Source organism: Alosa sapidissima, chromosome 18, assembly GCF_018492685.1.
Source record: "Alosa sapidissima isolate fAloSap1 chromosome 18, fAloSap1.pri, whole genome shotgun sequence".
NCBI lineage: Eukaryota > Metazoa > Chordata > Actinopteri > Clupeiformes > Clupeidae > Alosa > Alosa sapidissima.
In genome coordinates this window covers 15,822,724-15,836,581 of record NC_055974.1, presented here as the reverse complement: position 1 = coordinate 15,836,581, position 13,858 = coordinate 15,822,724, and the positions used below count along the sequence as shown (strand labels likewise).

The following is a 13,858-nucleotide window of genomic DNA, read 5'->3' as shown; positions in this document are numbered from 1 at the left end:
ATGTCTATTCCATGAAAGTTTTTACATTTTTAAAAAAATATGTTATAGTTTGTTAATAATTTAACTTAACATGTACCTTTGTTACAACCTTGATGCAGCCATAAAAAGTGCAGTAGGCTACAGTTGTAAAAGTATAGTGTCATGAATGTAACAGTGCTAAAATCTTGAATTCTATAACATATTGTAACACAAAACATTATATCTCCAGAACGGTTTGACGCATATGCTTCAAATTTGGTACAAGTGTTTATATGGACTCAAAGATGAAGTGAGTTGATGTTGGAGGTCAAATGTCAAGGTCAAAAACACCTTGAGTGTTATATCTCAAGAACGCCTTGACACACAAGGTATTTTGGTACGAGGGTTTGTATGAACTCAAAGATTAAGTGATTCAGTGTTTTTTTTTCTTCAGGAATCTCCCTACCAACATTAAGCCAGCAGCTTTCCATCCACTATTGTAATTCCTCTGGCATTACATTTTCTAGTTATTATTATTATTATTATTATTATAGCAAGTTATAGGCCTTAAAGGCCCGTTCTATTTATAGAGGTTCTAATAATAACTAGTGAGAGGACTCTTAAGTCGTTTACTTTCACAAACCGGAAATATAATCTTTACTACCGATGTCAGTTTATTATTTTCACTGACAGCAATGGTTGATTTTCCAACTCAAATAATAACGTTAAATTATAAGGATAGGTCAGTTCAGATACTGTCGTAATTATGAATTCGCTAGCTAGTGAAATTCAGGGATTTTCAAAATCACATCTGAAGAAACAGTCTACGAGAGTGACAACAGTAACCGGAAGACAATTAATAGAAACTCGGAGCGGCTCCTCAGTCCAAGTTACAGAATGCTTCCCTGAGCCTGAGGCAGCCTGCGGGTTTGTCCAGGACTTGAGAGCGGACCTACAAGTTGGTGTAATCAAACCATTTCTTTTGCTCTGTAAGATATCATGCCTGATCACCATATGCCGAGCGTTTTCTATGCGTAACCGGACAGTGCCCAGAATTGCAGGTCTAATAAATTATGTTCTTCTTTCAGCGTCCCAAGATGCTGCTCAAGATATTGATACGTTGAGAAAATACAAGGTGATGTTGTCGAACTGTTATCATGATGGTTATAAATAGGGTCCGTGGAGGGAATGTGCTACAATTCTTTCACACAAACATACGGGTATTTGTGGGCGTTTTTGGGAGGTAACACGCCATGCATGCTTTTGGAGGTGCAAACAAACGCTGCATTGCCATTGAGATCACATAGTAAGGAGCTGGCTCAGGTGTTATACAAGTTTTTTTCGTGTTTAGTTGTAAAATGAAGGCACAGTTTTTATAGCCATACATGCGTGTTCACTTCAGGCTCCTTGGCTATCAATTTGGTAACGATAGATAACGATACATAGATACTGTAGATAGATAGATGGATACTTTATTGATCCCCAGGGGAAATTCAAGGTCACAGTAGCATACATACACACACACACACACACACACACGCATTCACTAACCGCAGAAAGTAATTAAAAGTATATAATATAAAAACACAACTATGCAATAAGGACAGTAGAAGATAAATATATACTAAATGCTAAATATTTACGGGCTATTTGACGTCTTTATGTCTTAAATGTTGAGTTACTCCAGTCTAGATTTTGTGACGTTAATCACTCCTATCCAAGTGGGCGGTGATTACGTCTGTGACGCGTAACTTTGCAAAGATAGGCCTACGTGGAGAAATGGCCAACATGTTGTATTTTGTAATAGGGACCTCATTGTTGTACATTTGTGCAGTCTCTAATATAGGACAGTGTGCAATATCAGTGGGCCTCATCGTGGCAAAGAAGTGCAATATGTTGGGTGCATTATCGAAATATTATGGAGATGTGATGAGAAGGGGTGGGGTTAGAACTTTTCAGTTACTCCAAATGTTGTTGCATGCAATTTCCATCAAGTCATAGCTTTCAAACATTCAACTGTAGAACACTCCCTGTAAATGTCAATTAATTCAATGAATTGTTCATAGTAACTTACAGAACTTAATCTTATTTAACCCTAATTTATTAGAGCTATAACCCCATTTTGTAGCCCTGCATATCTGAGAAATAATGGTAATAGAAGCAAATTGCATGGTCATTGTTGGGTACATACCATTATCCTCAGAAAGTATGAAGCAAACCCAAGAGAGTCAGGCAGGAATTAAAAACATGTTGATTTGGCATGGAATGACCCAAAGGCAGATTCTTAAATTCTTCTGCAGGCCCTCGAAGGCAGGATAACTTAATGATCAAGTGCAGCTGTTGCACAGGCCGATCCAACAATGCCTGACATTTAGTGTCACAGGGGATCACGCTCTGTGTATTGATTTTCATGTTGGTAAACCGCACACGTGATCTGTTACATTTTCAGTGGCAAGGTCAATAAGGTCAGTGTTCTTAACTTACTTATCTTGGATATCATGGGGTTTTTAATATTTTTTTTAAATGAAATGTAATGTAATGTACTTGTCAATTGTAAGATACCCAGTATCTCAGGTGATCCCATTTGAATTTTGGATATGTGTAGACAACGGCCATATTGGCGTAACTAACCCCATGCATTTCTATGGAGGATTTTTTGAGTGCTCTCTCCTCATTAGAAAGTATCTGCTTATATTCAGTCTTATTATTGTTTATGACCTATAATTAATGTTTTTGACATTTGTGGACTTTTTTTTATAGGTGACCCACATCCTAAATGTAGCCTACGGAGTAGAGAATGCCTTTCCTGACTTATTCCACTGTAAAACTGTTACCGTGCTTGATGTCCCTGAAACTGACATTACATCGTATTTCCCAGAGTGCTTTGCCTTCATAGACCAAGCCAGAAACCAGGTAAAGCATGTGTCTGTGTGTGTGTCAATTTGCTTAGCATAGAAAAGGTCAAGTCTACTGTGTACTGAAATTATTATTTCCTCAACATGCATTTGGGCTTGCCTTATCCTCATGTTTTTACATTACATTACATTACATTACATTTGGCTGACGCTTTTTAGCCAAAGCGACTAACAACATAGTAAACAGTTTAAGTTTTAGAGCAGTTCTCAACAATTTTAGGACAATTTAAAAACAATTAAAAACAATTTAAAAACAATTTTTTCAACAAGATGTATTTTGGTGTCGAGAGACAAATAAAAGGCAAAATCAATTAGTCAATCAGTGTGTGTGTGTGTGTGTGTGTGTGACAGGGCGCCGTGGTGTTGGTCCACTGCAACGCAGGAGTGTCCCGCTCGGCCTCGGTGGCGATGGCGTACCTGATGTCTCGGGACACGCTCTCATTCCAAGAGGCCTTTGATGCTGTGAAAGCCGCACGTCCTTCGGTCTGCCCCAACCCCGGCTTCCTCAAGCAGCTGAAGAGCTACACGCCCTGAATTACAGCGGGGTACACCAGGCATGTAACTGATGCGCACCCGATCGCGGAGTGTGCTCCAACAATTCACTTCCTTCCGCTATAATCTGTGGAAGTTGCTGCACCAGACGTGATACTGGCGCATTACATAGAAAAAAGTAGACCAGTCTTGTCAAATTATTTTAACGAAATGCTTTGGTTGCCCACCTGGTGTAGCCCCCCTTGTACCGTGGAGTACATACAGCCCACCCAGTGAAGGCAACCTCTGCAATGCACCTCTGTGTGGTTTAGGGCTTAGCTGTAACCAGGCAACATGCATATTCTGAGAGACTCATTGAGCAGCTGCCATTGTTTAATGGTAGATTTTTGACCAGTCTCTTAGTTGCCATGACGGTGATTCAACAATGCCATCAAGCCAAACTTTCCTTTGTCTGGCAAGGAGGATACCCTTTTTAACCCTTGCCTTTCACCTCAGTGTTTGTGTGTGTTGAGAAGGGGGGTTGCAATTGGGTCCTGCTTTTTGTGTGATTGTGTCTGCTTGTGTATCTTAGATATGCTACTTTCACATTATATTGTGCCAGATGTATTTTTATGTATGTCTCTGCACTTATTTGTCAACGAGTTTTGCACTGAAATAAAAATAACTTTTTTGTACCACAGTTAAAAGTACTACTTTCAGTTGTAAATAGTTACTCCTTTGCCTAACCCCCTTTATTGTGACTGTCACAGAAGGGACACCATATCACAAAAGGCAATAAAGGTCGTTATCGTGACCTGGGGCATGTCACCGGACCCAAATGTGCACTGCAGCCTTTGATAAAACAGCATCGGATGTTGTAGCAGAAAGTATGCGACCAAAGGCCGTGGTAGTCTCATCTTCATTTGCTAACTTCTCAGCCCACCCCTCTACAGTTGCACAACTGCTGTGTTGTCTTGATATGTAAAAATAGGTCCCAGTGAGATTGTCCTTTCCGATAGCTGAGTGGGTGTATTCCTGGAAGTCTATCTCCTAAGGATGCGACATTTTCTCCAGAGTTGCACAACTACTCTATTGTTTGGTTAGGTATGCCATAAAGGTCTAGTAATTTCACAGGCAAACAAGGATATCCTATTCCTGAGGGAGGACTATTACAGGGGAATTTTACAAGTACCCCTTGAAGGTAATCAGGCCCAACACTCAAATGCACCTTTGTAATTAGTGATACACTGGATAGAACAATTCCTTGACAAGGAGCACGCCTACGCAAGACTTGCAGACAATTATTAGCCAGGCTATCTGAGAATAAAATTTAACAAAAGTTAACCTGAAGCTTCCAGAAGATAAAGTTACATGATCCGCTTATAATACTGTATATACATTCACACCCTTATATTTCAAGAAAATCTGGCAGGTCAGTGCTGGAATTGACCAACCTGATTCCGAACTTGTGCTGGGCTCCCACACACAGCTGCGTTCAGTCAACGCATTCCAGTGGGTGTTCCCGACGGTAGCTATGCAAATGACTTGAAGTAAAACCGTAATGTGATTGGTTGGTGCCGTCCGTAGATTGGATTGATTGGTCGGTGCAGTCTGTCGGTGCAGCAACAGCTGAACCAAAGATTGTGGCTGAACAACGCGAGCAGCGGGAGAAACGCGACGCGACGGACCCACAATTCAGTTCGGCAACGGATCACGTGAGCCCATTTAAAGTGAATGGGATGAGTCTCCAGCAACGCGATGCACGCAGCTGTGTGTGGGAGCCGTTACTCAACGGTCTTCTTTTGAGGAAGGACTTCATCTAAGAGCTCAGCGATTAGGCATGGTCATCAAGTTCACACTTTAGAATTCCTCTTCATCTCTCGCCATCATGAACACAGTAAAACACACTTAATTTTATTTAATAACTTTATTTATACAATCTTTACAGCATTTCTCTTTCTGTTCAATACAATTGACAGATTAGGGATAAAAAAAATAAAATAAAAAAAAAGTACTAAAGAAACTAAAAAGCTCACTTGAGAGCTTCAACAATGCAAATGATCCACACATACACACACAGGCATGCAGTAGTTCTGTTTGCAGTGTTACCTTATATTCCAGTCATCGGAAGTCTGTGCATTGTCCCTGATACACACTTTTGGGCAACCATACAGTCAATAAATAGTAACATAACATTTATGTTAAAGAAAGAAAAGAAACTCTATTGTACATCTATTGACAACATAATACAATACATTAACAAGTCTCATATCTCTACCATACCTCTAAGTTAAACATAGAAGCACAGAAACAGACATAAAAATGATTTAAGTTAAAAACAGTTGAACAGGCACTTGATGAAGGACATCCCTCTGAGCATTGCAGGAATGTGCAGGATCATAGTGAATAGTTCTGAGAGTAAGGTAAAAAAAAAAAAAAAACGAAAACCCAACAGATATTAAGAAAAAAAAACCTTAACTCTCATATTTTTGTGTTGCTGTGACCTCATTTTGAGAGGGTCCAGAAAACAGGTGCCATATCTGACCTTTGCTTTCTCCAAATGACCCCAGGCTCTCTTAGGCCCCCCCCAACCTAAGGGTAGTGGGGGTGGGGAATGTTCTATGTACAAGAAGTCAAGCTGGGAACAGGCCACATGCAATCAGCTTAATGCAGGTTGATGTCGTCGTCATTGTTATTGTTGCGCTCGATGCGCATGACCATGTTGGCGACGAGACGTTCAAGCTGCTCGGCGCGCAGCTTGCCGGTTTCGAGGACCTCCTCGTGGTTGGCCTTCTCCTCACTCTCGTAGTCCATGACCGACTGGTTAGTGATGAGCGACAGGGCGAAACAGCGCATGCCACAGTGGCGGGCGACGAGGACCTCGTGAACCGTGCTCATTCCTGTCAGGGAGGGAGAGGGAGGACGCCGCTTAAAAACAGCATTCTAGAATGTATTCAGTCCTGCCAAACATCCAGAAATCCTTCCTTCCTACATCTTGGCATTGTCATTTATGTGAAAATAATTCATATGCATGTATTATGTGCATACTGAATCACAGTGTTAGGTCCCTATCAAGAATGTGAAATCTGGTGGATAAGATCTCACAATTGTATGTCCATCCTAGTGCTGTGAGTGTTTCTCTGCACGTCTCATAAGCTATTGGACACCAGTTCCCCTGCGGACACCTTAACTTCCCTCAGGATTATTTTGTATCCGTGTCTCTATTAGAATATCAGTGCCATCAGCCCAGGCCAAAACCAGCTCTATTAGAATCACACCATTTCATTATATGCTCTACAGCTAATATGTTGTGTTACTGCAGGACCATTTCTTTATTGGTTGATTTGCACACTCAATCGATCATTCCTGGGCTCGGTGCCATCACACAGCTCACTGTGTGACAACAGCAACGAGTCGGAAGAGAAGAAGGGGGGGGGGGGGGGGGGGGAGAGAATATATATATATATATATATATATATATATATATATAGTTCTATCTCTGGAAAAAGACAAGGATGACGAGGAGAAGTATGCACAGGTGAAGATGGGACACTCACCAACGGCATCAGCGCCCAGCTTGTGCAGCATACGGCACTCGGCAATGGTCTCGAATGATGGCCCGCCCAGCACGCAGTACACACCCTTCCGCAGAAAGTCGCTGTAGCCCAGCTCTGACCCGACGTCGAAGGCCAACTGTTGAAGATCGCGGTCATACGCATCTGACATGCAGGGGAAACGCACTCCAAACCTGAAAGAAAGAAAGCAAAGGAGTGAGTTACAGTCCATACAATTCAAATTCAGAGTGAAACCCTATCTAGGTCCAGAGAGAGATTCAGTGCAGTCATTATATCTGATGTTACTTCATCATAGATAGATGAATTTAGTACAAAATGCCTGCTCCCATTCTTTCTTCAAATTATGCAACAGGCTTGAAAGACACATACATAGAAATGTAAAGCATCCATCAAGGGCTAGACTGCATGACTTGGACTTTTTGCATATGAAGGGTTCAGACGCAAAAGCCTCTAAATGCCACCCATGTCAAAAATGAGATAAAGATGGTGAGGGGATGCTCTCTACACATAGTATACGCTAATCAAATAATTTAACTTCTAAACCCACTAAATACCACTCTCTTCCTGGTCTGAAATATCGATAGGCAAAAACCTATAGGAGCCTGAATTTAAAATGCTCATTTAAAAGAAAAGTGGTCAGACGGATTTAGAGGGTTTTGCATCTGAACTCTTCATATACTGTAGCTTATTTTGCCCAAGGGCTACACCCACATAGACACGGCATACTTTCCGAGGCTAATTACCTCATGAGTCATGAGATCTTGCCAGTTAAGCTTTAATGCACAATGCCAAAGAATTTCACCAGCTAAGGTTCGTCATTATAGTTTTAGCATCAATACTAGACTCCCCCGCCACCCATACAAACATCACTCGTCTCTCCATATATATTGGTTTTAATTACTTGACTTGTGCCAGCTTAATGGCTAACGCCTTGGAACGGATATTCAGGACCTTGAGGTCTTGGTTAATTTGATAAGTCAACAGGTTGGAAATTACACAGCTGGAGTGTAGAAGACTCGTGAGAAACCCCATCGACACGCAGGCCACACATTTACGAGTCATAACTTTGCTATCTGTATCTGCATTTACACTCCGAGGACATTCTTATCGTAAGACCTTGAAATGGGCCCGCACGACACAACATTCTGTATCTACCCGTGCTACTGGATGCCAGAGAAATCAAACCTTTCTGATACGATTTTAAAAACCCTTAGGCCCAAGAACGGTCTTAGGTAACGCCCCAACAGTGCTTCATGTACTATGCTGCTGGCTAGATGTAAAACTGCATTAAGTTGTAGTGGTAGTTTACTTGTGCCGTGACAATAAAGCAGACTCTAAATCGAATGTAACCAGTCGGGTTAGAGTTATGAATCAACCCTTGCTTAGAAAACAGTACTTGTACTGGGATCTACCATCACAGATAGGCTCCTTCCATCTAGTCATAGTCACTCACCTCTCATCATTGGGGCCAACCAGTGGGTTGTTGCCGGCAAAACCAGGCATGTTGAGGTGGTCCTTGATGATCATGATGTCGCCCACCCTGTAGTCCTGGTTGAGGCCACCAGCCGCATTGGTCAGAATCACCGTCTCCACACCCAGCAGTTTGAAGATCCGCATTGGCAGGGTGATCTAAGGCACAAAGGGATCTTGAGTGGGACTGATACTAATAATAATAATAATGGCACTACACAGAAGTCATATAATACAAATACTGCTGACAATATATTCTTCTTTTGCTTATGGAATTAATTATTGACGGAACTGAAGAGGAGTGTGTATATGCCTGTGTGTGTGTGTGTGTGAGATCCTCACCCTCTGTATGGGGTAGCCTTCATAGAGGTGGAAGCGTCCCTGCATGCACACGCATGCCCTTCCCTTCAGGGTCCCAAACACCAGTCGACCAGCATGGCCATGAACTAGAACACCAACATGAAACACACGGTCAAAACACAATAAGCACACACACAAGAACAGGGCTTCAGCACAAAGTATACACAGGCACAAATCTCTGTCACTCGGTCACAGTGTGCTGACTGTCATAATCTGGACACACACACAAACTGACCTGTGCTCTGGGGAAAGTTGGGGATGTCTTTGTAGTTGAAGGCCACCTGGTCCTTCAGCATCTCAGCGAGTCCTCCCAGACCAGAGCCACACACGATTCCCACCAGGGGGCGCACGTCCATCTGGGCCATCAGCCAATCAGCTGTGGCACGGCACTCCTCATAGCTGTACCTGCGAGAGAAGCAGAGATTCATTCATTATTTCCCTTATCGAGCTGTGGCCAGAGGCCTGCCGCCTGGGCTCCAAGTCACATTACACTGAAATCAAATGTCAACAAACTTAAAGGTCAAAACACCCAAATACAAAATTGCCTGATAATGCAATGTTTTCACACGGTTGTATTGCATTTTAGATAAAGTGCCCGGTTATCTTCAGTTCGGAGTTTGCTTGCAGTTCAACATAATTGTGCAACATTCAGCAGTGAGAATCTAAAATTGGCTCAGACGCTAGACCTGCAGGTACAGAAGTTTATGATTTCTGATTTTGGCCACACTGGTAAAGGCAGCGTGATCGAAACGCCCACGACCACGGGATCCCCAAATTGGCAACACTGTAACACGAGCTAAGGTCAGACTGTCACGCTCACTGCCAATAGACTGACTGGCGAATATAGTCATGATCAAGGTGTGACATATGGTATCTCAGGTGTCTGAAAGGCCACATGTTACAGGACCCTTAATTTCCTTATTTGCAGCCCACACAGATAACAGTAAAACCGCACGCAACAACTGATAACGTACACAAACACAAGAACATGGGTCCCCGACTCAATGTATTTAAACCCATATCCCTCGACACACCAGTCATGAAACTGAAGTTTGTGATCCGGCCTTAAGTCAAGGGTTATCGTTAGATTTGTCGCCAGGTCGCGTAACCGCGCTTTGCCTTCAGGCGGAAACCCACCACGTGCTAGCCTACGCTAGAAAGACGACAAAGCCTAAGCAAGTGAGGTAGTAGGCTAGCCTATACCAGAGACACGCGGAATGATGCAACCTTGCACCCCAAATGTCAATTCTACCATGAACTTCATCTGATAGTACAGAAAGCATTTCAAATTAGTTCTCACTTACCCAGTGCTCTCTTCGGGGTGCATCTTTCACGTTTTCCTCAAAATCCTTCTTCTCAAAGACAAAATAACTAACCCGATTAGGTTATAAGCTGCAAACCAATATCACTCTAAGACAAACTTTCTGAGTCACTTTACTCGCAGCCTACTCGGACGTTTTCGATCACAAGAATAAATAAAATGTAGGCCTAAGAAAGAGGTCGTAGCCCAAAACGAGTAAAAACGCTTTTTTAAAAAGCCAAGGAGTTCTTTTGTGTTGTTAGCTGCCTCCACTGAGGAATTCCTGCTATCATAAAAGAACGTTGGCGAAGCCGGTTAATTTATAGAGCCCATGCCCTCTGCCGATCCAACCCCTACGTGCTACGCGAATGGTGACTCACCCTTTTTGGATGGGCGCATACCCCCCCTTGACGTCAGCGCAGTAGGGTAGAGACCGACGGCAAACTGTCCTCTGTAAAGTAGCCTTCAAAAGGGACAAAGTGATAACTTTCGGAAAAATAAACAAACCAGCATGTGTTTCGTAATAGCTTACCTTATCAATTAGCCTATTACTTAATTTTTATGACACTGTAAACTGCACCTGTTACAGGCAATGCTCTTTCATTTAGCCAAGGCCAACCTCAAAAACAAAAACATGTTTCTTATAGCCTAGGTCTACTAATTATTACCCAGGACAGGTAGCCTATATTTTAGTTGTATCATGCTTTGAGGCTCACTTATGCTGTTATTGTAAAAGAATCGGCAAGGTTTAATTTTTTTAATTAGCCTAGGCTTAAGTTACATCCGTTTTTATTGGGGTGTTAAAAAGAAAATAACTGTAATCAGACTTGTGTAGGCAAGTTCATTTTGTTAAAGTAAATTGTTAAGATTATCATCATTGTGTAACCTCTTACACTTACCTGTAACTCAGAACAGAACATTTTACAATTCTGACTTGGCATGAACACCCTGTTTGGCAACTAGAACAGCTTGACTTCATAGTGCAGACAATTTCCAATAATAAAAAAAAATCCCTACAGGAAACCTTTGGTAGCAATACACGTGATATATGGGAATGCAATCTCAATTGTTATCTATAAAATGGACTAAAACTAAAGCTCTCATGCAATACGGGCTGTTCAAATAAATTTGAAAAAGTAAGGCCTATGTATTTTTAAAAAGTTTTCAGTACTAAAGTTTAAATAAGTTATAATTTTTTTCTGACTGGCGCTTGCAGTTAGACAATGAGACTTTGTGAAAATATATTGCTAAAAAGTTTTTTTTTAAAACCGTCTTTGTGTATGTGTGTGTTTAAGAGACACTAAGCTAGTTTAGTCTAAAATAATGAAAGTGCATGGCTCAAAAATGGAACTGACATCAGTCCTGTTAGCCATTTAACTGTGGAATAAAGCTGCAATGAACACGTACACTTGTGTGTTCACTTTAATGTCTCGAATGTTTGACTATAAAGAGGCCATTTCAACAAGATCTACCATGAACAGGGAACGTTTATTTATCCATATACTATTTAATGATGCATGTGCAGTGTTCACAGTGTGATAAAGTTTAACTTTGAAATCTAACTGAATACTGTTAATTCAAAAAAATAAAAATAAAATAAAATAAATAATTTCATGAAGATAGGATCAACTGGTAGTGGAGGATGTTGATGGAAGAGGGAACAAAGTCAACATACAGCAATCAGAAGGTAAGAACTGAGTTATAGGTTGTTTATGTTTACCTAAGATGCTTACTGCATGTTGTTATGGGTTGTTGTACTATAGTTTGTGCAGCCAGTTAGAATTCTGCTTATCTATCCTCAAGACTGAGGAGGACTCACTGATAAGAGTGACAGTGTGCCTGAGCATCACACATGGAACACATGTTGGCACAAGGTCACACATGGAACCTCAGAACAGATCAAATAAATAACATTGACAAGGCACACACTAAACGCATGCACGCATACGCATACAGTATTACGCATGTTGTTATTGTAGGAAGTCTGATAAACACAGCTTTCATTCCATCGTCACTTTGTGGAATGTTTTCCCTATGTTGTCCATGTCACATGTCAACACTGTCTGCTGTCCACAGGTAATCCAACAACAGTGACCCAGTATCTCAGCTACTGTTGCCGGGTGGCCATGTTATGAAAGTTCTGAGAAGTGCCTAGGGCACGCCTTCGCTCCAGCCAATAGGGTGGATGTGCAGGTGTGATGTTAGCGTGTCTCCTGTTTGCTTTGCTAGTCCGGTGTTTGCTGCTCAATCAAAATCAATAAAAATGTTCCTGTAGAAATACCGACACACTCTCTCACACCTGCATCACACACACACACACACACACACACACACACACACACACACACACACACACACACACAGGGGAAATGTGTGCCAAATGTCTGAGAAAGCAAGAAAGAGTGGGGCAGTGTTCTTTTGAACCTTTATGAACTCTCACCGCACACACACACACGCACACACACACTAGTGCACACACTAGCGGCATGACGACCCTTCAATCTTCCTTTGTGCTTGGTTTCTTCTCTGTGTTACCCTCTTTGTTGTCACTGGTATCCTACTCCTCCTCCTTCTTTCCTCCAACTTTACTGTCCATTTTATCATCATTTTCCCACATTTGTCTTCCTCTTCTACCTCTTTCATAAATCTACTCTATCCTCCCATTTACCATCCCATTACACACCATCCATTTATTTCCTTCACTTCTTCCTATTTGTTCTAACATGCCTAGCAAAGCTGTATGCATTCCCAAAGTGCGTGACAGGCACACAGGTTGATGTTTAACACACATGCATGCTGTATCCGTCACTGGACATGCCAGTTAGTGGACTCGCCAATGCCATGTGAGTCGGACACAGTGAAATCGTGTTTTCTGATGCCTTGATGAAGATTTTATTCACGTGAGAGAGCCTTCCACTAGAAGCCGTATCATCTGATAAAGTCACATGGCCAGGTCATGGGAGCTGCATTTATTCTTATAAGATCAGGCTTTAATGCTTGGGTCAACTCTGACATCACATTTTCAAAATTATTAACCAGTAGGTCTAAGCAAAAGCATTCTGGCAAATGACACATTTTGCTTGCAAAAGACTCTTACACTGTTAAAACATTTAAAATATGCAGCAAAAGCAAATTTTGCCTTCAAACAACACATTTTGTAGTCAAATCACTGTGTGGTTTCAATCAATCAGTAGCCTACACACTGGACAATAAAATGCAAAACATAATTCTCAAAAGGAATTTCATTTTTGCTATGTCTGGGCCATTTCTTTCTCATTTTTCTGGTATGTAAGACCTACAGTAAACACCTATAAAACAAATTTCATCGAACTACAACTTGTCATTTTTTTCATTGAAACAGACTTTCGGTAAACACATGGACATATTCAGCCCATTGCAGAGCTAACGCAATCTCAGCCACTAGCCACAGAAACGAAAACTTTGTTTTGATTTGTTTGCAAAAAGGTAAATTATTTTGGGATTGAAAATGGCCAGATTTCTCCTTGACTGTTTTGGGTGTGAGAAATGTAAACCCGATGTAAACGTGTGAGCACATTTGCAAGAGATGATTTCTGCCAAGTGGATCCCAGTTTTTTTGAGCAGGTCAAAGCAATGGAGAAAACTTGATGAATTGGTCAACACAGACCTCACTAGAAAGACCACACAAGTCAACTGTGATACAGCAACTCTTTCACTCCCTCTCGATGGGTAGAGGACTGATTCAATAGACAGGTGTTGAACCTCTCTCTCTTTCTCTCCCTCTCTCTCTATAAAATAGAAAAGAGAACAGAGAAAGCATTCAGGCATAG

At 41.5% G+C, this 13,858-nt stretch overlaps 2 protein-coding genes across 3 annotated transcripts; one reads left to right on the top strand and one right to left on the bottom strand.

The window, feature by feature from the left end:
- The first annotated feature begins 619 nt into the window (after positions 1–619).
- Positions 620–4,057, top strand: dusp19b (dual specificity phosphatase 19b). Of its 2 annotated transcripts, XM_042069353.1 has the most exons (4): positions 621–947; positions 1,047–1,093; positions 2,719–2,871; positions 3,225–4,057. In XM_042069353.1, the coding sequence occupies exons 1-4, from the start codon at positions 725–727 to the stop codon at positions 3,405–3,407; spliced, it is 606 nt and encodes a 201-aa protein (XP_041925287.1). In that variant the 5' UTR covers positions 621–724; the 3' UTR covers positions 3,408–4,057. The 2 variants fall into 2 exon arrangements, with proteins under 2 accessions (XP_041925288.1, XP_041925287.1); XM_042069354.1 differs by lacking the exon at positions 1,047–1,093 and having other exon boundaries at positions 620–922.
- A 1,702-nt stretch (positions 4,058–5,759) lies between these two features.
- On the bottom strand, positions 5,760–10,390 carry pnp5a (purine nucleoside phosphorylase 5a). Its single transcript, XM_042069330.1, has 6 exons — positions 10,054–10,390; positions 8,985–9,154; positions 8,732–8,835; positions 8,373–8,548; positions 6,902–7,092; positions 5,760–6,244 (listed from the first exon to the last, which is right to left on the bottom strand). The coding sequence occupies exons 1-6, from the start codon at positions 10,074–10,076 to the stop codon at positions 6,009–6,011; spliced, it is 900 nt and encodes a 299-aa protein (XP_041925264.1). The 5' UTR covers positions 10,077–10,390; the 3' UTR covers positions 5,760–6,008.
- Between the last annotated feature and the right edge of the window lie 3,468 nt (positions 10,391–13,858).

Bases quoted from the DNA above. Each gene is read 5' to 3' on its own strand.
- dusp19b (XM_042069353.1), top strand. From the start codon at position 725: ATGAATTCGCTAGCTAGTGAAATTCAGGGATTTTCAAAATCACATCTG. The intron at 948-1,046 runs GTAAGATATCAT...TTCTTCTTTCAG, and splicing joins CAAACCATTTCTTTTGCTCT to CGTCCCAAGATGCTGCTCAA. The intron at 1,094-2,718 runs GTGATGTTGTCG...TTTTTTTTATAG, and splicing joins ATACGTTGAGAAAATACAAG to GTGACCCACATCCTAAATGT.
- pnp5a (XM_042069330.1), bottom strand. From the start codon at position 10,076: ATGCACCCCGAAGAGAGCACTGG. The intron at 9,155-10,053 runs GTAAGTGAGAAC...CTTCTCTCGCAG, and splicing joins CACCCCGAAGAGAGCACTGG to GTACAGCTATGAGGAGTGCC. The intron at 8,836-8,984 runs GTCAGTTTGTGT...TTGGTGTTCTAG, and splicing joins CAACTTTCCCCAGAGCACAG to TTCATGGCCATGCTGGTCGA.